General features: G+C 39.7%; 2 protein-coding genes across 11 annotated transcripts; one reads left to right on the forward strand and one right to left on the reverse strand.

Moving 5' to 3' along the window:
• The first annotated feature begins 1,274 nt into the window (after positions 1 to 1,274).
• On the forward strand, positions 1,275 to 10,896 carry popdc2 (popeye domain containing 2). Of its 2 annotated transcripts, none has more exons than XR_009791023.1 (4): positions 1,275 to 1,944; positions 6,413 to 6,521; positions 8,405 to 8,906; positions 10,573 to 10,896. XR_009791023.1 is itself a non-coding variant. In XM_061791492.1 (4 exons), the coding sequence occupies exons 1-4, from the start codon at positions 1,451 to 1,453 to the stop codon at positions 10,650 to 10,652; spliced, it is 1,038 nt and encodes a 345-aa protein (XP_061647476.1). In that variant the 5' UTR covers positions 1,276 to 1,450; the 3' UTR covers positions 10,653 to 10,896. The 2 variants fall into 2 exon arrangements, 1 of the variants encoding a protein (XP_061647476.1); XM_061791492.1 differs by having other exon boundaries at positions 1,276 to 1,944; positions 8,405 to 8,759.
• On the reverse strand, positions 9,395 to 25,816 carry pla1a (phospholipase A1 member A). Of its 9 annotated transcripts, none has more exons than XR_009791021.1 (11): positions 25,552 to 25,816; positions 24,326 to 24,533; positions 22,336 to 22,513; positions 20,892 to 21,000; positions 20,722 to 20,823; positions 19,664 to 19,756; positions 17,888 to 18,070; positions 16,764 to 16,907; positions 15,468 to 15,573; positions 14,959 to 15,169; positions 9,395 to 11,386 (listed from the first exon to the last, which is right to left on the reverse strand). XR_009791021.1 is itself a non-coding variant. In XM_061791483.1 (11 exons), exons 1-11 carry the CDS (start codon positions 25,613 to 25,615, stop codon positions 11,296 to 11,298), a joined length of 1,527 nt encoding a protein of 508 aa, XP_061647467.1. In that variant the 5' UTR covers positions 25,616 to 25,812; the 3' UTR covers positions 9,395 to 11,295. The 9 variants fall into 9 exon arrangements, 6 of the variants coding, with proteins under 6 accessions (XP_061647467.1, XP_061647469.1, XP_061647470.1 ...); XR_009791020.1 differs by having other exon boundaries at positions 14,959 to 15,114; positions 15,430 to 15,573; positions 25,552 to 25,815; XR_009791022.1 differs by having other exon boundaries at positions 16,818 to 16,907; positions 25,552 to 25,811.
• Positions 25,817 to 27,018: the final 1,202 nt, after the last annotated feature.

The following is a 27,018-nucleotide window of genomic DNA, read 5'->3' on the forward strand; positions in this document are numbered from 1 at the left end:
CTGAGTTGAAGGAATTGCTTACTTTCCAAGTTCCTCATAGCTTTATAAATTTGTATTTGTATTTAATTGAATTATGTTTTTTTATGCAGTATTTAGTGGCCAGGGCGTTAAGTTACTCAATTGCAGATGTGGGAGGCACACGTTTATGAACAAATATGGTATTAACTTGATTTATTTATTTTTTTTAGATGGTGGGTCCACTACTGAAGTTGTAATATGACTATTTTTTTAAATTACTCATAAAAAAAGTTAGATCATTTTTTTTGTTTTGTTTTGCGACCTGCAAAGAACAATATTTTCCCATAGAATCCAAAAGTATCCCTCTCAGCCAAGAAAATTGGTGTATAGTAAGCAAGTTAAAAAAAAAACATCCACAATAACAAAAAGTTGAACCTGCAAAGTGAAAAAAGATTATTTTTTAATTATTTAGATTTCAGTTTAGATTTATAGATTACAATTTTATGGTGGATTTTTAAAATTACAATTATTTTTAATATACTTTTTTAAAGTTTAAAAATTGTTAATTTAATAATTTAAAATAATTACAAAAATAAGCTTTAAGATATTTAATCAAACAAAGTTAAAACCCTTCAATCTTTTATTTAAAATAATTTTAAAAAAGCAGAAGGTTGGAATTTTTTTTTTATCAATAATTCATTTAACATGAAGCAGATTTTTATTTGGATCAGATCCATAGTTACCAGTAATTGAACAGTTGATCATATTCTGACAATCTGTTGCATCAGGTTGTTGTGCTTTTTTTCCTCTAACAGGATTAAAAATTGGGATCGATCGTTTATTATTATTATTTTTTAATCGATTACAACAATTTATTACTTAATGCTTTGACATGCCTTGACCAAGGTCTGCACTCCCCTCGCACTACTCTTTTTGTCAACTGAGAAGGATGGTTCAGTATGACAGGCAGTACCAGTGGATAGTTTTACGCGAAATCTGACCTACAGTGCCGTCCATCTTGTTTCAACACATCCTAAACCACTGTTGGAGGAAGAACAACAACACGGGAACTTTGTTTGGCCCGGCAGAATTCTCTCTCTGGAGAGTTCACCGTGTGACAAAGTTCTTCCCACTTCCTGCCTGCTCTCTGGCTGTTATGTTAAGTAGCAGGCCTGCTTTCTGTCGGTCCTCGTGTCCTCCTTGGGTTTCAATTCCAAACATGGTGATGCTTGTGGGGACTCAATATCGACGCCCCTCCAACACCGACCCCCTCACCCCCCACTCTCACTAGTCCTCCTCCCCCTGGTTTATCCCCCCTCCTCCAGCTGTTGTCTCCAGAGTGGAAGTTGAGCTGAAAGAGTCACCACCTTAGAAGGAAAGGGGACACATAATGATAGCAGGACCTCAATCTAGATCCGTGAGAAGACCCTGAAGAACTTCCCAAGGGAAAAAAACTTGGATTTATTTTTTTACTCTGCAGTCCTTTCCTGACATGGCTTGGGAGAACGCTACCCTCCTGGAGAACCTGTTCGCCGTCCCGGTCTGCGATGGCTGGAGCAACAACACTGAGGGAGCCCTTTACCATCTGGGCAACACTATCCTCTTCCTGGGCTACATGGGTGGCAGTGGGGCCTACGGGTGCCTCTTCATCTTCGGGCTCCTGGCACCTTCCTTCCTGTGCCTGACTCTGTGGGGCTGGATGACTATATGCAGCCCTGACGTGGTCACCTGGAACTTCTTGCTGCTATTGGCCTGCGTGATCCAGATCTGCCACCTGCTGTACCGCCTGCACCAGGAGGGTCTACCCAGTGAGGAGGTAGCAGCCCTCTACCAGACTGTCTACCTCCCATTGGGCGTGCCTGTCCAGGTCTTTAAGGAGATTGCGGGTGCCTTTGAGAACAAGGTGCTCGAAATGAAGGCGGGCGAGACATACGCCGTGGAGGGCAAGACACCCATCGAGAGGCTCTCCTTTTTGCTGTCTGGCAGGTGGGTGTCTTGTGTGCCTGTTTCTGTACTAGTTAGTCCTTGAAGTAGTACAGTGCAGTTCACTTTGGTAGTAGTAATGGAATATTGTGCTGACTTTCAGGGAGTCTGAGCAGGTTTGGTTACCAGCCAGGGCCTTGACACCCATTGGAGAGCTTCAAATCTGGATAAATGGGAGAGTTGTGAAGAGTAGTTTAGTGATAGATGTAGCCTGTGCGGGTTCGTTTCCTCGCCAGTAAATGGGAGAGTTGTGAAGGGTAGAGTATTGATAGAGGTAGCCGGTGCGTGTTCGGTTTTCGGCCAGTCCCCTGACACTGAAGCTCCCCAGACTGGTTCCAACTGGGAGGGTTGGGTCCAGCAAAAAAACAACAACACAGAAGTCATCTACCTTGGACAAAGTTGTGAAGGGTAGTGTAGGACATGCAACAACTAAGTCACTTTATTTCTGTAGTGACATTAAACAGACCTGTCACAAATAAGAATTTGTATCCAGTAGTGCAGCAATTAGAAATCGAGTATTCTGCTGACAATTCAGAAAAATCAAGTACAAGGATAACATGTATTTTTGCTTGGTTAAAAAGCAATTATGAATAGATAAGACAAAATAAGATATTTTACTTACTTATGAAAGACCAATTGTTTTCCTCTTTTTGATAACAGTATTTTTCTTAAATTCAAGATTGCGTATGAAGCAGGAAACTGCATTTTCATGTCTACAAACATTTCTAGTTAGGCAATTTCAAACACAAATATAAATAGATTTCAGTTTAAACTCGGCATTTCTTGTGAGTATAAAAAACAACAATTTAAAAAAAGGAACAAAAGTTTGTCATCTTGTTATAAAGGAACAATTTTATCCAACTGTTATCTCTGTCGGAACACTAGGAGGCACTATGTAAACATATTCAAAAAGAGGCAAAGAAACGTACACGAAGAAGAACGTCGTCTCACGTTGAATAGATGCTAGCTGTGTGTTGATCGATTGGGAAATAAAGTGCATTTAAAAAAATACTTGAGAACACTACGCTGACTAAACCAGACTGTGATGTACAGGAAGTTCAGACAGCGCACGGCTGGCCCGCTGTGTAACTATTTGCTTGATCGCTCACAAAGCTAGCTGCTAATACTCACGAAAACAAGCATACGTGACGTCAAGCCGCGCCAATCCCACAATGCAATGTGGATTTAAAAAGAAATTTTTGCGTCCTTATTGATACGTTGAATGTCGTCGTTTCTGTATATGTTTATGTATACGTTAACATGTATACCCTATTTATTTGTCACACTTATTGTTAATTTATGGTGTACTATTTTTATTTTTTATGAAACAATTTCTTGAGGTATTGTGTGGAAGAATAACCTCTTGCTCAATTCCTCTACCTGAAGGTATTCAACAGGGACCGGTTGTTCAAAACTCGGTAGTTTTTAACGACTGGTTAAGTAGACTGCCGTTATCTTCGACCGGCTGTTAACTAGTGATGAGCACGGCAGTTACTTTGAGTGCACTGAATCATTCGAATTAGTGATGGATGTGCACGGCAGTTCTTTTGTACTGAATCATGTGAATCTGTTCATTAAAAAGATTCGTTCACCGAATCGTTCAGTTCTTTTTCACAAAATCATTCAAGCGCTTCCTCATTCAGTTAATGATCCATCCCTGAGGTTCACAGTCACTCAACATGTTCACCGAAAGACTGTGCGTTGTTGTTGCCATGTACAGGAAGTCCTCGATTTACGAACGAGTTCCGTTCCTATGCTGGCGACGTAACCCGAATTTCCCCCTTAAAGTCGAAATTTACGTCGAAATACTTCTGTTACGGGTGTTGTCCCACCTGATTGTGACAGCAAGCTCAGTGTGTGTGGGCGTGTGCGTCGATGTGTGAGTGAGACGGGACTGTGAAGGAGGAAGGAGTGCGCGCAAGTGCGAGTGTGTGCAGTGCCAAGTGTAGTGACGGCGACCGCGGAAGAGTAGCGATTAGCGTTGACGTTGAATATGCAGAGGAGCTAATGAAGCCATTCAAGCAGCAAATCGGTGCTATTGTTGCCGCCACCCAGCTCAGCTGTGCAAAGAGAGAAGGGAGTTAACCCCGAGGAGGACAAGGTCACCGAGGAGGTGACCGTAGCTGTAAAGGTTAACACTTCGTATAAAGAAACTAAAATAAATTAAAATAAAAAAGTAAGCTGCTGTACTTACCACTACTGCTGAGAGTGTGAAAAAAGGAGGGCGAAAAAGGCAAAGATACTCCCGGTGCACAAACACAGACAAGCACTATGCACAAGCTAAGCAGAAACACTATGGTGCTGGGGACAAAATGGCGGACGAGGCACAGGCGTCGTAAAGTCGAAACGACGTAGGTCGAGTACGTCATAACTCGAGGACTTCCTGTATTGTAAACTGGGAAAGGCGGGGAGACTATTTAACAAAAACAAAACTTCGGCTAAATTATCACCTACCTATCTCTCTCTCAGCAAGCTCTCGAACACCCGGCTTCGGTTGTGAGTTGTGAACATGTGTGTAGCGAGCTCAGCTACCGACCATCCCTCCGCGTCTCCTGACGTCCAGCTAGGCTCTCCAGCCGGTGTGACTTTTCTGCATTCCACCGCGGTGGAACGTCGCTGACGCCAGCCCCCGCAAGCCGGGCTTTCTGCTCAATCACCTTACTCTTATTGGCATCTGATTAGTGGAAAGCGTCTTTGAGTGTCTTGACAAGCGCTATATAAGTTTAATGTATTATTATGAAATAAAAAGCGTTAATAATTACATTAGAGAGACAGAGGGAATATGTAGTCGTACGTATATACATTTATTATTAATTTACATTTATTTTAAGTATGTGTTCTTGACTGACTCAAAAATTAGCCATTAGCTTGAAGCTGCTAGTGAAAGCTATCCCTTGCGAGGACGTCAGGACTTGCGGTTAAAATCACTCATGAGTACGTTCACAAACGTTCAGTTCTTTGTTCACAAAAATCATTCAGGTGCTTCCTCATTCAGTTAATGATCCATCCTTGAGGTTCACGTTCACTCAACACATCCATCGAAGGACTGTGCGTTGTTATGTATTGTAAACTAGGAAAGGACAGCATTGCTGACACCAGCACCCGCCACCCGGGCTTCCTGCTCACTCTGCTCACTCTCCTTACTGTTATAGTCATCTGATTAGTGGAAAGTGTCTGAGTGTCTTGAGAAGCTCTATATAAGTTTAATGTATTGTAATTATTATTATTATGAAATAAAAAGGCTTCATCGCATTAGATATTGCAGCCCTATTACAATTACAATTTTCTTGAAAATGTACAATTTAGTTTCTCAGCAAATGACAACTTTTTGGGGGGACAATATCATCATTTTTAAAAACAAAGACACAAAAAAGAGATAATGGAGGAAAAACAATTTCTCCATTGTTGCTTTTTGCTGTGCACAGTGCTCGACGTGTTAGCTTGTTGGATGAGTCCTCAGTTGCCTCACGTACATTCACACACAATAAGGTACGCAGACACGTGAATGCACATCGGTGAGTAGGTCAGCTCATTCCAAAAAGCACTAATCTGCCGTTCAAGCGTGAGCGTGTACTTGGAAGGTTTCCCGAGCAGATGTTTGAGGCAACCAACATCCCGCCTGCCTGCCGCAAGGATGTTCTGCTTCTGGTTCCTGTTCAGCCGAATTGCTGCACGCTGGTGAGGTCAGGCGCAATGGCCACCTCCCAATTGACAAAATATGTTACTGCCATTCACCAGTGTTTTATAGGAAATAAAAGTGCGTAGATAACTAGACCAGGGTTTCCCAGCCTTTATTGAGCCAAGGCACCCATTTTACATTAGAAATATCTCACGGCACACCACCAAACCACAATGGCTCAAAAGCAACTTTTTCTCTGTAAGAAAATATTTCTGAGAAAATGCCATTTATCAGAAAAATGTGACTTGAAAAAAATATTACCTTCATAGGAATAAAACCTTTTTTGGGGAAAAATGCAGATTTTTTTCCTTGGGAAAGTACTTTAGAAAAACAGCTTTTTTTCCTCTCTCAACAAACCAAAACTAGAAAATGTAGAACTTTTTTTCAGTATTTGTTCACCATTTTGTATTAAACAGCCTTGAATTCTGCTGAGGTTAACTCAGGTAAAAGTGACCAAGAAGAAAGTATAACATAGATTGGATGCAGCAACTGGAATGAAACATGGAACTGTGAAGGAGAAAGAGGAATCTTTAATGTGATCCAGTTTTAGTTCGTGGATTATTTTAAAGCCTCCTCTCCTACCACCGACTGAGGAGTGTCCTGATGACTTTATCCATAGTCTCTGGCAAAGGAACAAACGGAGCTTATATATTCACTGCGATGTAAAGTATTTGTTCGTCCCCTGTGGAGCTCATTATGCAAATGTTTGACGAAAGTCACCTAAACTAAGCCATTGACCTCTAACTCTCTAATCTCCCTTTCCCTTTTTAACCTTGTCACACTTGACGTCAGGATCAACGTATCTCTGGAGGGTCAGTTCCTGCACTACATCCACCGACACCAGTTCCTTGACTCGCCCGAGTGGGAGTCCCTGCGGCCCAATGAAGACGGAAAGTTCCAGGTACCACCACGCTACATGGTGCTAAAACGCATGTTGTTTCTTCTTTCTTCAGAAAAAGGAAAATATAAAAAAAATCTATTTTTCATTTAAAGAGTTTCTCTTTTCATCGGAAAATCAAATTTTTTAAATTACATTTCTTTCTCCTATTTTCAACTTTTCTTAATTTTTTTTCTTTTATTTTCTTTTGAAAATGTATTTTTTTCTGAAAAAAATGTAGCGTCTTTCCTTTATAAAAATGCTTATTTTTTTAAAAAAAATAAAAATTAAACAATTCTGGAAAAAAAAATCACATTTTTGTTCTGGGAAAATTATTGCTTGTTTTCTTCAAAAGTTACTTCTTTTGAATATTATAAAACTGTTTTCTAAAAAAGAATTATTGGTAAACTGACATACAAAAAAAAATAGTATTTTTTTAAATGGAAAATAATATTTTTTGCTCTTCAAAAATATGTAATTTTCCTTTTTCTTGGAAAATTAAGATTTGCTTTTCTAAATTAAATTCCTTGGAAAATGGCACAAAAGGGTTGGTAAATGGAGTGCACTTACATCACACTTTCCCTACATCATCAGAGTGACCTAAGCGGTTTGCAAATGCTCATACATTCACCCATTCACACACACATTCAAGCATCAATGGGCCGCTGCTCTCGTGCAAGGCGGTGCCAGGCCTCCTATTTTGAGCAATTTAGCTTTCAGTCCTTCCGCAAGGACACTTCGACAGCAGACAGTCTGACCTGGGATTCTAACCCTCGACCCTTCAGTCACTGGACGACCGGCTCTCCCAATTGATCCACAGCCGAAAAAATGACTGTTATGGAATTTTTTTCCTTCAGAATTATGTATATTTTTATTCTGGGAAAAAAATACTACCTTTTACTTGGAAATTTCTTTTTCTTCCCCACAATTTTTAACAGACAAATGTGACATTTTTCCAGGAAAATTTTTTATGAAAAAAAAATAATAATGTTGAGGTTCTCAAGAACAGAAGACATAAACAGGCCTCCCCAAACCTCGACACAGACACATGGCACAACATAGGTGAGCAGTTTCTTTCGGACAAAGTCAGCGGTTCATTTGTATCTCAAAAAGAAGGGACATTTCTTTGAGAACAATGATGTCCAAATTCTGCATAGGGTGGACCTCTAGTTTGAAAGACGTGAAAGAAGCTATCCATATCAAACTAGAAAGGCCCTCTCCAAACAGAGGAGGTTTACGCCATCACCTATCGTCTTCTTACAAAAAATGTCTTGACATTGCTCCTCTGAAGATTGTCCCATTCCATGGGAAGAGTGGCCACTAATGCGATGTTTGTCCAGCAGGCAGGTTAACGACCAGTTGGTATAAAGGTTGGTTATTCACCAGCCACGATGGGCAACAACAGCCCTATTTTGACAACCCTCAACAGGGACATAAATAGGGGGAGTCCACTAGGGATGTTCGATACCACTTTTTTCAGACCGATACTAGGATGAGTATTCACTCAAGTACTCACCGATACAGAGTCCCGATAACTCTAATTCCTTCATACAGTTTTAATGAATAAAATGACAGCTAAAACCGGCGCAGTGTAACGCCAACTACTGGCGAGAAGGACTCGATGTTGGAGTGTCGGTGGCTGGTGTCTGCAGCCTTCACAAGTATCCGATCCCTTGAAATAAGGTCGGTATTGACCCAATGCTGATACCTGGTATCGGTATTCACCCATCCCTAGACTCTGCACTTAAATTGTTTTTATTGAAAAAGCCTTTTGGATTACAGGTGAAATGTCTTCAACAAACAAGAAGAGTCCAGTTGCCGCCATTCAACCTTTGAAGAAGACCAGCCCAAACGTCCTATTCCTTTCCTGCTTTGTGTTTTGTAAAGCAGTTTTTTTGGGCTTTCAGGTTACTTTGACGGCGGAGGAGGACTGTCGCTACGTGTCGTGGCGCCGCCGGCGCCTCTTCTCCCTCATGTCCAAGGAACGTTACGTGTGCCGCCTGTTCGCTGTCATGCTTGGCTACGACATCGCAGAGAAGCTGTACAACCTCAACAACAAGCTGTATATCAAGAGCGGAGTCCTGCTGGACATCCGCCTTCCCAGCCTCTACCACGTCCTGGCTCCTTCATCGCAGAGCAGCGAGGGCGGGCCCCCCGATCGGGCGGACCGCCCCCTCTGCCTGGAGTCGGACCCGGACCTGGCACACGAGGCTAAGACCCCTGTCGGACAGCCGTGGCCGTCGGACCCGGAGCTGCCTTCTGGTGAGGACTCCACCAGCCTGGTCCTGGAGGACTTTGCTGACGTGGCGGGATCCTTAACAGACTATGGCAGTGAGAGGGATTATTTGAGGTAGAGGGGGTGCAAGGGGGTCCGGAGCTAACACACTGGCTCACCCGCTTAAGATACATGTAAGTACTGCACTTGGGTAGTGGGTGGTGTGTCACCTGGCTACTTTGTGTGCATGGATGCCACCTTTAACACTAACAAATTACATATATTAGTAATATTTATTTTCCTTAATAAATGAAATCACCATTTAAAAACAGCATTTTAAGTTCACCTGGGTTATAGTTGTCTGTTATTTACATTTGTTTGATGATCTTAAAAATTAAAGTGGGGGAAACTGCAAAAATAAAATTTGAGAAGGGGGCCAATACCTTTTCACGACACTGTCTATATATGTATGTTTGTGTGTGTGTGTATATATATATATATACATACACACACACACACACACACACACACACACACACACACACACACACACACACACACACACACACACACAGACCTTTTCCAAAAAAAATTTATATGATGGAAAAGTTCATTTATTTCCATAATTCCATTCAAAAAGTTAAACGTTCATAGATTATAGATTCAGGGACCACAATTTAAACACTTTAAAGTATTTATTTGTTTATTTTTACATTATTTGGGCTTCCAAGTCATAAGATCCACGAAATCAGGATTTCAAAACATTTGAATACTGTGGGGGGGGGAAAAAAAATAAATCACAATTTTACAGTTTTTGTAGGAAAAAAAAGACATTAGGGTCACATTAAATTAATCAAAATGTGGTACTTTCAAAGTGATATGTTACTCTTAAATACTTGGTTGGGAATCCCTTTGCTTTACTCACTGCCTGGATGTGGCATGGCATTGAGGTAATCAGCCTGTGGCATTGCCTGGGAGTCTCCATATAGATCATCAGCAGAAGGAATCATGAAGTCCTCTAAAACATTCTGGTAGACTGTTACGTGACCTTGGGTTTAAGAAAGCAGAGTTTACCAACACCTAAACTAGACATTGCACCCTAAATCATGACCCTCCAAACCCTTGGACCTTGAGTCCCGAATGAAAGGCACACATTACTTTCATCGGAAAAGAGGACCATGGACCACTAGCCAACAGTCCAGTCCTTCTTCTCCTTGGCCCAGTTGAGATGCTTCCTACGTTGGCTCAGGCTCAGAAGTGGCTTGACCCGAGGAACCCGACAGTTGTAGCGTAGTAGTTGTGGTTGCGTCTGAATGTGTTTTTTTTTTTAAGATGTGGTTCCCGCCTCATTCCACTCTGATAATCTGCTGAAGCCCACGGTCATCTCTTTTGCTGGTGCATCTTGTCCTGCCACATTTTGTCCTTCCACTAGACTTTCCATTGATATGTTTGGACACAGCACTCTGTGAACAGCCAGCCTCCTTAGCTATGAACTTTTGTGGTTTACCCATCCTATGGAGGGTATCAATGATGGTCTTTGGCCAGTTGTCAAGTCTGCAGTCTTCCCTATATTGAACTCAACTGAGACAATTGAACCAAACTGAAGCAATTTAATGACACCTGGGGAAACCTGCTCTGATGCTTTGAGTTTAGGAGGTGATTAGTGTGTGACACTTAGTTTAAAACATTTATGGCCTGCAAAATTTGGGCAGATTTCTTCACAGTATTCAGATTTTTTGAATTCCTGATTGGGTTTTTAATGCGTAAGCAAAATGGACGCCATTAAGGTCTCTGTTTTGTGGACTGACAGATTTCCCGTTGTTGTGTACAGTCGTATGTGATTCCTATTTGTCTCGACAGGGGGCGCCATGGCTGGAGGAGCAGCTCGCTTCCAGAGGAGTCGAGCGCCGCTAGCTCCCACCGACACTCCCAAACTCTGACAACGCCATTTTGTCTTTTGACTTATTTTAAGACTTTCACTATTCGGACCACATTTTTTTTGGTTCTGTTCAGAAATTAGAGAAATGAAGTGCTTCCTCTGTAAATAAGTTAAAAATGTGTTGATGCAATTAGCCATTAGCATGTTTTTAACTATTAATATTGAATATACACCAATATAATGTGAAATTATCCAATTATGGTTGATTTATTACCACAAGGGGCCAACTGTTCTCCATAAAGCTTCTGTGCAGTGAAAATGTTGTTTTGTGACTGTCTACTTCCTGGAATGCTTCATGTACAGGCTACACATAGCTGCTATATATATATATATATATATATATATATATATATATATATTTTTTTTTTACAGTATGTAAATGGATGTGAATTGAGAACAATAAACACACATGGTAACTTATCCTACTCAACAGTCTCCACTTGGCTGCAGTGCCCTGTTTTGTTACTACCCCCAGTCTCCTCTTGGATGAAATTGATGCATTCAGTAATTTGCGGATGCATGGCTAGAAACGCATTATTAAAAAAAAAAAAAAAACACGCTAATGTTGGCCTACTCCACTTTTCCGCGGCGTTCCGCTTTTTTGCTGCCCTCGCATTTTCTACGTTTGGTCTCTGGGGGGGGCTTCAGAAGAGGCTGCACACCTGCACAAAGTCATGTGACCACGGAGATCCTCGTCGAATGTTGATGTTGTTCACGCACAGTGGCTCCTCGTGCCTGAAAACAAACAGAAAAATAATTTAAGAAATATATTTTCTTTAAATACTACCTAGAAATAAGTTTGTCCCCACACTCAAATGATGACACTGGTCAACAATAAATTTGTCTAAGATTTTGTAGCTGATTAAGGACAATTTTGATGTGGTGAATCCAAATATCACATTGGATTTGCTCCATCAGGTCAACTTTTTGAACTATGGCCACCTTTTTTGTCGTTGTAGTTTATATATACAGGTGTTTTCGCTTTATATGAGGGGTTCTCAACCTAGGGGCGTGCCCGCCGAGGGGTGTGTGAGTCCTTCCTTGTAAGAAATGAAATACACTAACAGTCGGAAGGTTACTTTTATCAATGTCTACTCTTCAATTTACAGTAAGCTAAGTCTGTAACATTTGATTAATAAACTGTTAGAAAATTAATTTTTTTCTTAAAAACTTAAAAATCAACTGATAATGTCACAAAATTGTAATCAATTTACAAAGAAAATCTGATTATTATTTTTAAAATAAATAGCACAAAAACCTGACCTGACCAAGAGAAATGGATGTCATTTTCGGATTAAGCGATGCAAAATTGTCCTAAATTAGTTGAAAACAAAAACAATTTACAAAAAACTTTGTAACCTCGTGTTATGAATTCTGCCTCACAATGATTGTGAATTCCGCTTGTTTCCCAAAAAGACTTTAAAACTTAAAATGGATTTTAAAAAACTAAATTTTGTCAAGCAACAATTCTCTTCCCCCCAAATAATTGTGAATTCTGTCTAGCTAAGGGTGTCCTCCCCAAATGATTGTGAATTCTGCCCAGCAACAAGTGTCTCAACCTCCAAATAATTGTGACTTTTTCCAAGCAACAATCATCTTCCCCCAAATGATTGTGTGAATTCCGCCTAGCAACTTGTCAATTCTGCCTAGCAACACGTCTTTCCCCACGCGATTGTTATTTTTGCCAAGCCACAAGTGTCTTTTGCGTCAAAGAGTTGTGAATTCTGCCTAGCAACTTGTTAAGTCTGACGCCGAGCAACACGTGCCCTCTCCCAAGCTATTGTGAATTTTGCCTAGCAATATTCATTTTACCCAAAACAATTGAGAATTCTGCCTAGCAACATGTCTTCTACTCCGCTAATTATTTTGGAACCCAGGCTAGCAACAAGTGTTTTCCCCACAAAATACAATGGGAGGAAAATGCATGTGAACACTTTGGAATTTCTTAAATTTCTGCCTAAAATGTAGTCTTTTCTTAATCTTAATCACAAGAATAAACAGTTTGCCATAACTAATACCAAACAATGATATTTTTTCACATTTATATTGTAAATAACGTAAACATCCACAGGACAGACAGGAAAAAGTAAGTGAACCCTTGGATTTAATAACTGGTTGATCCTCCTTTTGCATCAATAACCTTAACCAAACATTTCCTGTAGTTGCAGATCAGACGTGCACAACCATCAGGATGAATTTTGGACCATTCCTCTTGACAAAAATGTTGCAGTTCAGCAAGTATCCTGGGATGTCTGGTATGAATTGCTGTCTTGAGGTCATGCCACAGCATCTCAATCAGGTTGAGGGCAGGACTTTGACTGGGCCACTTCCGAAGCCATTCTGTCGTTGATTTGCTTCTGTGTTTTGGATCATTGTCATGTTGGAACACCCATCCTCTTTTGAGCGTCAACTGTTGTACAGATGGCCTCAAATTCTTCCGCAAAATATCTCGAAACCTGTGAATTCATTTTTCCATTGATAGCAAGCTGTGCAGGCCCTTAGGTAGAAAGCACGCCCACACCATGATGTTCCCTCCACCATGCTTCCAATTGGGATAAGGTTTGGATGTTGGTGTGCAATGCCATTTTTCCTCCACACTTGGCGTTGTGTGTTCCTCCCAAACAATTCAACTTTGATTTCGTCTGTCCACAAAATATTTTGCCAGTAAAGCTGTGGAACATCCAAATGCTCTTCAGCAAACATCAACCGTGCAGCAATCATTTTTTTGACAGCAACGGCTTCCTCGTTAGTGATCTCATGAATCCCATTCTTTTTAAATGATTTACGTATAGTATATCTGTCAACAGAGATGTTGGTATTTGCTAGTAATTTCTGTTAGTCTTTTAGCTGACACCATAGGGTTCTTTTTTTTTTTTTTTACCACCTTACTGAGCATTCTGCAATGTGCCCTTGCAGTCATCTTTACAGGACGGCCACTCCTTGGAAGAGAAGCTTCAGTATTGAACTCTCTTCATTTAAAGCCATTTTGTCTAACAGTGGACTGATTAAATCAAGCCTTTTAGAGATACTTTTGTCTTCTTCTTTTCCTTTCGGCTTGTCCCTTTAGGGGTCGCCACAGCGCGTCATCCTTTCCCATGTAAGCCTATCTCCTGCATCCTCCTCTCGAACACCAACTCCCCACATGTCTTCCCTCACGACATCCATCAACCATCTCTTTGGTCGTCCTCGAGCTCTCTCGCCTGGCAGCTCCATCCTCATCATCCTTCTACCAATAGACTCACTATCTCTCCTGTGGATGTGTCCAAACCATCGAGGTCTGCTCTCTCTGACTTTGGCTCCATCTGACCTTGGCCATCCCTCTGATAAACTCATTTCTAATCCTATCCAACCTGGTCACACCTAGAGAAAAGCTCAACATCTTCATTTGCGCCACGTCCAGCTCTGCTTCCTGTTGTCTATTCAGTGCCACTGTCTCTAATCCGTACATCATGGCTGGCCTCACCACTGTCTTATAAACTTTGCCCTTCATCCTAGCGGAGACTCTTCTGTCACATAATATTAGAGAGATGCTTTTTTAACCTACTGTAATTGCGTATTCTGCCTAGCAACGTCTTCTGCCATGCAAATGATTTTGAATTCTCGCTAGCAACAAGTGTTCTCCCCTAAGTAATTGTGTTTAGCAACTGTCTTCTCCCCATCAACTTTACAATTTTGATTTGCCGAGCGATTATAAATTGTGCCTTGAAACAAGCGTCTTACCCCCAAAAATTGAGAATTCTGCAGAGCAATGTGTCTTCTAAACCACTAATTATTTTGAATTTTGCCAAGTAACAAATGTCTTTCCTCCCTAAGTAATTGTGCATTCTGCCTAGTAACGTCTTCTAGCATGCAAATATTTTTGAATTTTGCTCAGCAACAACTCTAACGCCCTAAATAATTGTTTTCTGCTTTGAAACCTGTCTTCTCCCCTCAAACGCTTTTGAATTCTGCCTAGCAAAATGTTTTCTCCCAAATCATTCTAAATTCTACCGAGTAACAACTGTCTCCTCCAACCAAATGACTTGTGAATTCTGCCTAGCAACACATAAAAGAAAATCTAACAATTCTACTATATTTTTGCACCACTTGCTATCTAAAATCTTATTTAGTTGTATTTTGGCTGTTAGTTGAGATGACGATATTGTTTTGAGCCAGATACACTAACATTTGGAAAACATCTATATCTAGTGGCATGCTCATTCCAGCCATCGAGATGGAATTACTTCAAAGAAAATAGTTGCCGGTTTGATTGTCTACCCAACAAAATAAGAGCATCATTTTCAAAACACATTTCAGACTAGACGCACGTGGGTGAGGCGATCTGGGACAGACAGACGGACTTGAGATGGATGTCGTTTTGACGGTAGAAGCGGGCGCCCGTGTTTTTCAGGGTGATGGATTGGATCTCACATAGCACCACCGGGTGAGCCAACACCGTCCTGTACACTGTTGTTTCTGTTTGACTGAAACACACACACACACACACACACACACACACACACACACACACATTCATAACTGCAGACAGTTATCACCTCCCCCAAGGACGTCACCATTACAAATGACCAATGGGGAAGCTGATATTAGGGTCAGAAAAACATGCCATGGACCTTGAATTCAGACACTTTATGAGGTTATCACGTCTAGTTCAAGGTTTATGTAAGTGGAAATCCTGGCACAACACACACTCTAGGGATCAGTTGGTTTGGTACACTTTAAAAAGCCTAAACTATTGTATTGAATTAAACCAAACTGTAGCACACCACTGTGTTTTGTACCCCAATGGAAGGATGTCGGAAAAAGTGGTTGTACCCACAGCCAGAGTCGTCGTCGTGTCTCCAGGTCACCGGTGGTCAGTGTCACTTCCACTTCAGCGATTTTAGTGAGAGCAGAAGTCTCCAACACAAGCAGTATGTGATGAGCTGCAACACACACACAAGCGATGGCATCAACATTAGTCATATGGGAGGGTGTCAAAAATTGTCACTACTTAAGCATCAGTTATCTCGGTACCCTTCACGAAACGCAAATCATCACACTGGACCTTACTGTACTTCTCGGTGGAAAAGGGGCCTTTTGCGTATAACTAATGCTTAGTCCTCCCAACAGAAGGGTGCCAAAAATTGGAAATATTACAATTGGTTATTTTGGTACTCTTCATAAAATTCAAACTATAATAGTGAGCTGATCCAAACTGTACTGCTTGGTGGAAAAATTACCTTTCGAGTACCACTGCACTTGGTGCCCCAACAGAAGGGTGACAAAAAGTGAAATTATTCAAAAGGGTGCCAGAAAATGGTATGGTTCATGCATTTTTGTTTTTCTTTTTGGTATCCTTCGAAAGGGGTGTCAAAAGTATGATCGGTCCAATGGTATAAAATAATCTGAACTAAACCAAAATTACTGCTTGGTCAAAAAGGATCATTTAGAGTACTTCTAGGTATCCCAAACGAAGGGTGGTAAATGTGGCATTGTTTGGAAGGATAACACAAAAGTAGTATGGTTTGGCACAGTACGTAGGGTGCCAAAAAGTGGTATGGCTCCAGAGGTGGCCAAAAAGCGGAATGGCCCAACAGGGTACCAAAACGTGGTATGGTTTAAAAGACTGTCTAAAATGGTATGGTTCGAAACGGTATTTGGTCTGGTGCAAAAGAGTGCCAACAAGGGATGAAGATTAAAAGGGTGCCAAAAAGTAGTAGGGGTTCAGTCGGGTGGCAAAAGGTAATATGGCTCTAAAGGGTACGAAGGGGCCAAACCGTGGAGGAGTTGAAACGGTGCCAAAGGTGGTATGGTTCGGGACAATAAGGTAGGGTACCCAAAAGTAGTATTGCTCAAAGGGTACCAAAAAGTGCTCGACTGTTTTTGACCTTGAATCGTTCTTGCCGCGATTGATTTTGCCTTTTTGTGTGCAGTGTCACTTGCACGCAGCAAAAGAAGGAGCTCATTAGCTTCCTTCTGCTGACTACTGACATTTCCCCTCTGGCTTTGGCTTTGATGTTTGTGCCGCAATTAAGAGAACGTTCACACGTTTCAGTAGTGTACTTTGCTTTAGTTTTGTATCCACATGAGGACGCTCATCAGGAATTGTGGGAGCCCTCAACTGCGCATTTACCTCGAGTGAACATTTGCAGTGTACGTTGAGAGCATGAAGTTGATGTATTCTCACCACAGAAAGGTGGCAGAGACGTAGTGAGGAGGAACAACTTTTGCTCCTTGGGGAGGGGAGTTGAAGTGATACCGCAATTTTCTGACAAACCTGAAAGACATAGACACACATACACAAACACACACACACACTGGATGAAGCTGCCAATAGAGATTACATTTGTTCCAAATGTTGACATAAAAAAAAGATTTAAAAAGCTATCTTTTCAGACGCTTGTCATTATTTTTATTGCGCTGTGCATTGTATTTTTTTCAATTAAAACTAATTTTGTATTATATATTTGTATCATATTTATTTTAATTTGATTAGTATTATGGAATTATTTTATTCACTTTTTAATACGTTAAGTTTTTGAATTTATTATATTTGGAATTATTATTTTTCTATTTTAAGTACAGTATTTGATTTAATTAATTTATGGTATTACTTATTCCGTAAACATTAATTTACTTACTCTGTAATTCATTAATTAAAAAGATTAGCCAATGGTATTTTTAATTGTTTTAGTTGATTACTGTTTTATTTGATTTATTTTAGCAGCATTTTTATTTTTTCATTTTAGTATATTATTTATGTTAGCTATATTTTAATTGTACTTGTTTGAATGTTTCTTTTTCCAATTCATTCATTAAATCTATTTGAATTTAATGTATTTCTAATGATTAAATTATTTTTTTAAATTAATTTAAATGTATTTTGAATGTTTTTTTTATTTCCTCAAATTTGATTTTAATGTAATTTCCAATGAGCTATTAATTATATTGATTTAAATTAATTGCATTTTTAATCATCTTAGTTTATTATTTATTTGTAATTGCTTATTTCATTGTTAATTATTTTTTCAATGTGTTAGTAACTTAATCCATTACATTTTACATCATCAGTATGCTATTATTATTTTGTGATGCAATTTCTTGGAATTTTCTGTGTATTGTGTGTGTGTGTGTTTTTTAATGATTTTACCAGTCTTTTGTCATTTCAACTTTTCCTTTTTAGATCTTTTACAGTACAATATTTTATTTGTCTACACTTGTTTTTTGTTGTTGTTTCTTTTAATGTGAATCACTCACCGATGGTGGGACACCTTCCACTGAAGGCGTCGCAGTGGAGGCATCGTCCTTGCAGGAAGTTTTGGTAGCTGTCACACGGGATGCCGCTCAGAGTGCACGACGAGTTCAGAGCGCTCATGTACACGTGCAGGGCCCTCATGTGGTCGCAAATCACATAGCCGTACACTGGAAACAAGCCCAAAACTGACAAATCCACACACAAAAAAATGGGAGTGTTCAAAGGAGAGTCAAAAAATTGTACGGTTTAAAAGGGTGCCAAAAATGTGTATGGTTTGGTTCAGAAGGGTGCAAACAAGTAGTATATTAAAAGAGGTGTCAAAAGTATTATTGTTTGTAAGGATGGTAAGGGGGGGAAAAAAAATCATTACTGATTAAGCCTTTTGGATTAAAGGTGAAACCTCTTCAACGAACAAGAACAGTTCAGTTGCCTTGATTCAACCTTTGCAGATGACCATGACCTGGATGACTGAGAATCTACACAGAGATATGGTCATACGTACATATGGTACACACATTAAGACAATTGGCCTGTTTTTGTGCCGATTTTGCCCCTTTCCGACTAACCACATCAAACGCCAGACAATTTGAAGTCTCATAAGATTATTCTATAGCAGGGGTCTCAAACTCATTTTTGTCGCGGGCCATACTGTAGTTACGGTTTCCCTCAGAGGGCCGTTTTGACTGTGAAACCATAAAAATCTTTAATCGCCTCATCATATTTACACATGAAATTTATGAACTAGTTTTGGAATCAGAAATCAAGGGTAATGGGTTTTTCAACTATTGTTCATGTTTGGTAACACAAAAATGCTTGCAGTATCTCAACATTATCATTTATGACACATATGATTTGCCTTCGCGGGCCACATAAAATCAAGTGGCGGGCCGGATCTGGCCCTGGGCCTCGAGTTTGACACTTATGTCCTATAGGATTGTCCTAAGGTCTCTCTGTGTTAAGAGTGGACTTCTCCCCAGTCATGACGCCAAGAATTGTGAGGTGAGACAGAATGAAGCCAATCAAAGAAGCACCCAAGACTGCTGAACACGGAAACAACCGTAAATGTCAAACAAACAATGTCTTGCCTGATGTCGTTTAATGTATAAAAGTGGTTTGCCCCCACGACAAGAAGTGTTTTCCAAAGCGAGTTGTTTTTTTGAGCACATTGCCATTTTACAACCTTTGGGAACACTGAGGAAACATTGGCGCGTATCCGGAATTATTTCTTCTTCTTTGGTTTTGTGAGATCACGTGATCACGCGAGACTGCGAGATTGGCGGTGCAACAGAATCTTTATGTGTGCGGTGTGTTGTGTTGAGATTCTCGGAGCACACCACACACGACGACCAAAACTGTTGAATGCTCGATTTTTAAAATCTTTATTGGTGATGTCTGTAGCAGACAAAAAAAATCTTTTAAAAGTGGAATAATCTTTGTGTGTACCAGGCCCGAGAATGGCATTGTTTAAAAGGGTGCCATAAAATGGCGTGGTTTGCTTTGGTCAGGCTCCAGCACCCCACGACCCTAAACAGGATAAGCGGTGTTGAAAATGGATGGATGGATGGTTACCAAAATGTGATTTGTCAAAAGGGGTGCCAAGTCAAAAATTGGTATGGTTGAAAAGGGTGCCAAAAAGAAATGTTTTTTCTCAAAGCATTTGACAAAAAACAACAAAAAAACCATTTTTGTCTAACATTCAGGGACAGAGGGAGTGGGACCACGTTTAAGACAATTTTTTTAAACAACATTTTTTATGTTCAGCGTAAGGAGGGACTCACCAGAAGCAAATCGGGATCGTGCGCATCCCGTCTGGTCGTTTCCACCGTTCAAGAAGAAGTCCACGTGGCCGACCGGGATGGAGATGCCGAAGTCTGACAGATCACCACAAAACAAACACATCAGATATTGCATTCAAGGATGTGCGCGATTTCAAAAACATCAAAGACAATGTCAAGTTGTATTCAAACTGAATTTGAATGTAATTGTCTTTAATGCATCTAATGCGCATCTTTTGTAAAGATCAATGACAATATTAGTGTCGTCAACACAGCACATACCCTACGCGGATTTGTAAACGTCAAGTGAGTCTTTTAATAACCAGCATGCACATCAAAAACAATTTTTGGTCTTCAATAATTTAACATCTCACTTTTTGTAAAGGTTAGGTCGAGTGAGTGCTCGCACTCTAAATTCCAAGTCGCTATTCGTATTGACTTTAACAAAAGACTTCCGAATCAGAATCGAATGGTTACTCTTTGTAGGATACCATTAAGAAATATTGAGATGTCACAGTCCAATGAACGCATATTGAGTTTTGCATCCGTGTAACATCACTAAAACTACGAAAGTTATATTTCTCTACCGGAAAACATTTGTGCAGTTCGGCTTTTCACCGTAAAATGGCAATGACGAATGGCTGAATCTAAAAGGAGGCCGCGTTGTTTCTGTGTGTAGGACCCCTGGCAAAAATTATGTAATTACCGCTCTTGGAGGATTATTATTGAAATGTTTAATTTTGGAGATAAAAGGCAACTCACAGATGTTCTACAAAACAATTGTCATTCAAAATACCACATTCCTAGACAAACGGTATTCTTCATCAATATGGAAACGTCTACAAGGAAAAGAAAGAAAATCAAATCAAGGAATTGAGACTTTGTGAATTTGGACCATTTTTGTCCTTGGTCTGTGCTTTTGTAAAACACTGAATTTACGAGTTTTCAACAACCTTCAGTGAAACTAACGAGTATAGTCAGTAAACTGCTGTATGTGACAATTTAGAGAAAATAAAGAGCTAATGATTGATTTCCCCCCCCCCCCCTGACTACTGTCTTACAGTCGGAGTCGGTGTGGATGGCGTCCACAAATTGTGCGTCAGATGGATCCAGACGGTCGAAGGTGTCTGCGTTCTTAAACATGGGACCAGCCGGGTCCAAACCTGGAAAACAACAACAGTAAAAGAACTGCATTGCACTCCAAATCAAGTGTATTCCAATGGAGGGATACCCGTGATTCTTCCGATTTTTCCCTCAAAGAGCGTTCCCACAAATCCGGCCACGTGTGCCCCCAAACTGATGCCAATGAAGTGGAACAACTCTAGCTTGCACCCGTCTTTCTGTTGAACAAAGTCATACCTCCATGAGGAAAAGTTGGAATGTACAAAAAGAAAGTCACACATTGTTACAAAAGGTACTAATGTTAAAAGACGAAAGTAATAAAGTAAGAGAAGAAAGACCATCATACATTACATGGAAAAGTCATGCTGGTACAGGAAGAAAGTCGTAATGTACGTGATAAAAAGTTGTGGTATGACTAAAGAATAAAGTCATAAATTTAGAGGAAAAAAGTTGTGAAAAGAAGCGAGTCATAAAGTAAGTGATAAAAAGCTGTAATGTTGTAGGAATAAAGTCATAGTTTGTCATAAAATGTTGCAACTTGCAATGTTACGAGACAAAAGTAATATATTAAGAGGAAAAAAGTCAAAGTAAGAGAAAAACGTTGTCCTGTTATGAGAAGTCCTAAATTATGTGGGGAAAAAATAATTGGTACAAGAAAGAAAGTCAAAAGGTACATGATATAAAGTTGTAATGTGGCGAGAAGAAAGTCGTAAAGTAGTTGATCAAAAATTGCAATGTTACAAGAAAAAAGTCAAAGTTTGTGAGGAAAAGTTGTACTTTTAAAAGGTGTAATCATAACTTTAGAAAAAGAATTTATACTAAGAAGGAAGTCACAATGTATGAGATCAAATGGTGTAATGTTACGGAAGAAAGTCAGAAAAAAAGCCATCAATTATGCGATAAAAAGTTGTAATTGTCCAAGAGGAACGTTACAAGTTAAGAAAAAAAAGTTGCAATGTTACAGGGCAAAAGTCTTAAATTTAGAGAAAAAAGAACAAAGTCATTGGTAAAAGATAAAAAGTTATAATATTACAAGAATAAAGTCATAAGGTTTGTGATAAATGTTGTAATGTTTCAAGATGAAAGTCAGAAATTAGGTGAACAAAGTTGTACCCCTCCCCCGAGACTGATTAAAAAAGGTTTGTCGTCATTTCGCCTCAAGTTGAACTTGCACAAATATGACGTGGTGCCCCTCATATATATCAAATATCTTGATTTATAACGCTGTCATTTAAAATTACGATAACCCAGAAGTGACGCAGGCGCCGCTTCCAACTCATCGTTTCCTTCTAAATTAAGCACAATTCTCACTAATCCCATAAACGCTACAGTTGTAAGAACAAAGTCGTGAAGTTTGTGATACAAAAAGTTGAAAGAACGTCCTAAATTAACAAAAAAAGTTCAAACGTTACAAGAAAAAGTCATGAAATACATCAAAAAAAATGTGAACATTACAAGAGAACAGTGAAATTAAGGAGAAAATGTCATTTTACAAGAAGACCGTCATAAATGAGGTGTAAAAAGTTGTGTTGTGAGCAGCGTAGCGGTGTGACCTGCAGCCGGTTGATGAGGACCGAGATGTACAGCGCCACCTCCTTGTAGTTGTCCACCGCCAGATTGTACGCGAACGAGGCGCAGGAGACCCAGTCCACCATCAGCACGTTCGCGTCCTCCACCGCCAGCAGCGCCTCGGCCAGATCCAAAACCCACCGAGGCTTACTGCCCAGGGCCCTGCGCACATAAAACATCAAACACAACATACAGTACATGTTTTTGATGGATTGATTTTTATTGAACATACAAACATAACAAGCATTCATCATAAAAAAGCACATTTAAAAAAAAAATCAATACATATCTTCATTCAGCACATTTTACATGTTCAAAGGGAGTATGAAGAAGTAAAAAAAAACAAAAACATCTATTATCTCATTTGTTGTCTATAAATCTGGACTCGTAACATGTTATCATGTCAATAGATTATTCGTATACTGTACCATGATGTATCCCAAAAAAAAAAACATGGCCTGCTATCATTTAACCCTCGTACTCTACATGCACATTTATACATACATACTGAACAGTAATTGGAAACAGGTGTCATGATTGGATATAAAAGAAGAATCCCTGAAGGACTCACAAGCACTGATGTGGTGAGGTTCACCACTTTGTGAACAACTATGTGAGCAAATAGTCCAATTGTTTAAGAACAATACTTCTCAATTCCAAGGAATTTAGGCATTTCAGCAGCTACAGTCTATAATAATAATAATAATAATATCATCAAAAGATTCAGAGAATCTGGAGAAATCTCTCCATGTAAGCGGCAAGGCCGCAATCCAACATTGAATACCCATGACATTCGATCCCACAGGTGGCAGTGTATTAAAAACTGGCATCACTGTGTAAAGGATATTGCCACGTGGGCTCAGGAACACTTCAGAAAACCAATGTCAGTTAACACACTTCATCGCTACGTCTACAAATGCAAGTTAAAACTCTACCATGCAAAGCCAAAGCCAAATATCAACAACACCCAGAAACGCCACCGGCTTCTCTGGGCCCGAGCTGAACTGAGATGGAAAAGTGAGCTGATTTCTGATGAGTCCACATTTAAAACATTTTGGGGAAATCATGGACATCATGTCCTTCGGGCCAAAGAGGAAAACGACGATCCAGATTGTTATCAGTGTAAAGTTGAAAAGCCGGGATCTGTGATGGTATCGGGGTATGTTCGTGCCAATGGCATGGGTAACTTGCACATCTGTGAAGGCACCTTTGTTGCTGAAGGGTACATACAGGTTTTGGAAAAACATATGCTGCCATCCAAGCAATGTCTTTTTGAAGGGACATCCCTGCTTATTTCAGCAAGACAATTCTCCACATGTTATGAGTACTGGACTGGCCTGTGTGGTGCATTATGAAGCTCCAAATACAACAGCGGAGACCCTGGATTGTTGAGCAACTCAAGTTGTACATCGAGTATGAATGGGAAACAATTTCGCCTACAAAGCTACCACAAATAGTAACCTCAGTTCCCAAATGCTTTTTGAGTGTTGTTAAAAGGAAAGGTGATGTAACACAATGGTAAACATGCCCCTGTCCCAACTTTTTTGGAATGTGTTGTAGGCATCAAATTCCAAATGAGTCAAAATGAGTCAATATTTGCAAAAACAAAAAAGTCAAATCAAGTTGACCAGTTTGAACATAACTATCTTTGTAGTGTATTAAACTGAATACATGTTGAAAAGGATTGGCAAATCATTGTATTCTGTTTTTATTTACATTTTAAACAACGTCCCAACTTCATTGGAATTGGGGTTTGTACTTTTTTGTTGTTGTTGTAAACATCAAAGACAATTAAGGCTTGACACACTTAACATACATGTTTTTGTAAACATCGAGGTCAAGCTAGTCGACAGGGAACTAGTGTGTTAATTTTTGTAAGCATCAAAGAGAGACACTTTGGTCAACATTAAAGACCGAGTGAACCCTCCGCTGTGTGTGATTGAGGTTGAAATGCTCCAGCCTCTTGTATCTCACCTGTATCCGTGTATGATGACCTTGGTGGGCCGCGTGACATTGAAGGCGCTCCCCGGCGCCTTGTGGAAGGCCTGCGCGCAGCCCGGGCGCTCTCGGGTCATCAGCAGGTAGAGAACCCGCGGCTGCGCCCGCTGCTGCCTCTCCTGGCGGTACTGCCGCCACGTGGTGTTGGTCACATCGGCGCACTCGTCCCCCCTCGCCTCGGGACCTCCGTGTCGTCGACACGAGCCCGTTTTCCATTAGTCAAATTATTACAAATAAACAACACATCCATCTTCCATAACTTGAATATATAATGTAATGGATCCTCAGCTATAATGGATTCTTCATCAATTGACTATTTAGTAATATATATGTATGTATTATATTTATTCTTTTTATTTTGCTTATTTATTAATTAATGTTATTTTTATTTTGATCTCAATATTTTTGTACTAGTATTCATTAAAGTATTAGTTTATTACATAATAGAAACAATACATATTTTTATTTTCAAATTTAATCATTTTTAAAAATTTGTCTTCCATCCATCCATTTTCTTTACCGCTTATCCTCACGTGGGTTGCGGGAGTGCCGGAGCCTATCCCAGCTATCAACAGGTAAGAGGCGGGATACAGCCTGAACTGGTTGCCAGCCAATCGCAGGGCAAATTTGCATTACTTATTTTTATTTATTTGTATTAACGGTTGCCCTGCGATTGATTGGCGACCAGTTCAGGGTGTACCCCGCCTCCCGCCCGAAGATAGCTGGGATAGGCTCCACCACGCCCGCGACCCTTGTGAGGATGAGCGGTAAAGAAAATGAATGGATGGATATTATTTCATAGTATTCGTTTTATTACATATTTGAATGTATTTTACTATATATTGCTGTAATTACTTTTTTAATTATTTGTATTCATGTTATCAATTGTTATAATTGTTCAATATTATTTGTATTCATGTTATAAATTGTTATCATTTTTCAATACACTCTGTTCTTTCGTACATTATATTTGTTTGCTAAGATACATATATCTCTTTGTCTTCAGTTATTTAAATATACAATATTATATTTGATTCATACATGTATTTTTCATTGTGTTTTTTTTTTTTTTTTTTACTGTGCACTATGGCTAAAAACGTTCTAAATCACAAAGTGTTTCTAATATTTTGGTTATCTTACTGCTTGGTTATCTTATTGAGAAGTCCATTTGAGGGACAAAGTATTAGGAACAGGGGACGTACCTTGGACCGTGTGGACCAGCACAAGAAAAAGCAGCAGCAAGACGCTTTTGTCCGGGAGGGACATTTCCGGGAGTTAACGAGAGCTTAGCGGTGCTCAGCTGCTCCGTGTGGCCGACCCAGGGTGATCGGTTTACGGTTTAGGCGTCACACAACAACCGGCGAACCAGGAAACGCACCATGAGAACGTCATTAACTCAAAAAGTTTCGCGTTTTACGACAATTCGTGGGAGTTTCAATGCATCACAACTCAAGTCCTGGGCGAGTGGGCACGAACGCGATTGGTTGTTGGCTTTTCCAGAAGCTCGCGGCTTAATGGTCGTTTAAGCACACGTCACTGGGTAAACAAACAATATGGCGGGCTTCACATGCGACAGCTAACATAAATCGCAGCTGTGAAATGGTTTAAATTTGGAAGACTACAGGACGGAAAAGACACAATGTGAGTTTTAAAGCCCTAATTAATGAGTTTAATGACTTGACATGAAAATTAAGCGGTATTATGAATGCTTCCCCATAAAAAACACATTAACCTTATTTCTGTAATGACAAAACGGTACTTGTTTCATAATGTGGCCAAGAAGCTTAAACCAAAACACAAGTGTTACATTAATGGTTTTGTAAATTAATATTTTAATAACATTTTATTAGTATGAGTGTTTTGTTTGGATATTTTGCATGGTCATGTTGTATTCATTAATCCAAATTAGTTACTGAAATGTAAACTAAGTTCAGATTTGTTGTAGTAGCAATGTGACAGATGTCCACCATATTTGTGGAATTTTAAAAAAAACATAGGATGAGAACTTCTGCTTCTAAAACTCTCCATAACAAATACATTCAAGAAAAACATTTGATTGCTGAAGTACATGACCTGTTCTACTGCACACACTGCTCTTTTCACCAATAATGTTCCATTTGCGTTATTTGAGTTTTTTTTCCTTCTTTGGATCTATGGCTGTAATTCAAATTTAAGTTTTTTGTTCAAATGTTTAATAAAATCCACAATTGTAACATTTGGGTTTTTTTTTGGCAGGGGGGTTCAGACAACAACAGTGTTGCTCTTCAAACCAATGGAAAGGACTTTGTTTGGCTTGGCTTCACATGAGCGTGTGTGTGTGTGTGTGTGTGTGTGTGTGTGTGTGTGTGTGTGTGTGTGCGTGTGTGGTGTTTATTTGTGTTCATGTGTTTTGCCACATTGTGTCAGATCGATGGAGTGTGAGAGCTGTTTGTGTCTTACATGAAAACAAGATGACTAAAGATAACAAAAAGGTTCAATACGTGATAGTTTTGGCTCAAATCAAACGGTTAAGTTAAATTTAATAATATCTGAATAAAGAAACGGAACAATTTTTTTTAAATTTAATCATATAATAAGTAACAATGTTTAAACTCCTGTGACTTTCTGGTCTTTGATGTTTGAACTCAGGCTACCAAGGGAGTTGCATGTCTCTTTCCCCGGGCGCTTCA

Source organism: Phyllopteryx taeniolatus, chromosome 12 (genome assembly GCF_024500385.1).
Source record: "Phyllopteryx taeniolatus isolate TA_2022b chromosome 12, UOR_Ptae_1.2, whole genome shotgun sequence".
Classification (NCBI taxonomy): Eukaryota; Metazoa; Chordata; class Actinopteri; order Syngnathiformes; family Syngnathidae; genus Phyllopteryx; species Phyllopteryx taeniolatus.

Excerpts from the sequence above, each read along its gene's own strand:
- popdc2 (XM_061791492.1), top strand. The coding sequence starts at position 1,451 with ATGGCTTGGGAGAACGCTACCCTCCTGGAGAACCTGTTCGCCGTCCCG. Across the intron at positions 1,945-6,412 it reads TCCTTTTTGCTGTCTGGCAG|GATCAACGTATCTCTGGAGG; the intron begins GTGGGTGTCTTG and ends ACTTGACGTCAG. Across the intron at positions 8,760-10,572 it reads GGACCCGGAGCTGCCTTCTG|GGGGCGCCATGGCTGGAGGA; the intron begins GTGAGGACTCCA and ends TTGTCTCGACAG.
- pla1a (XM_061791483.1), bottom strand. The coding sequence starts at position 25,615 with ATGTCCCTCCCGGACAAAAGCGTCTTGCTGCTGCTTTTTCTTGTGCTG. Across the intron at positions 22,514-24,325 it reads GTCATCATACACGGATACAG|GGCCCTGGGCAGTAAGCCTC; the intron begins GTGAGATACAAG and ends TTATGTGCGCAG. Across the intron at positions 15,170-15,429 it reads TCCGACATCCTTCCATTGGG|TTATGAATGTGTGTGTGTGT; the intron begins GTACAAAACACA and ends AACTGTCTGCAG.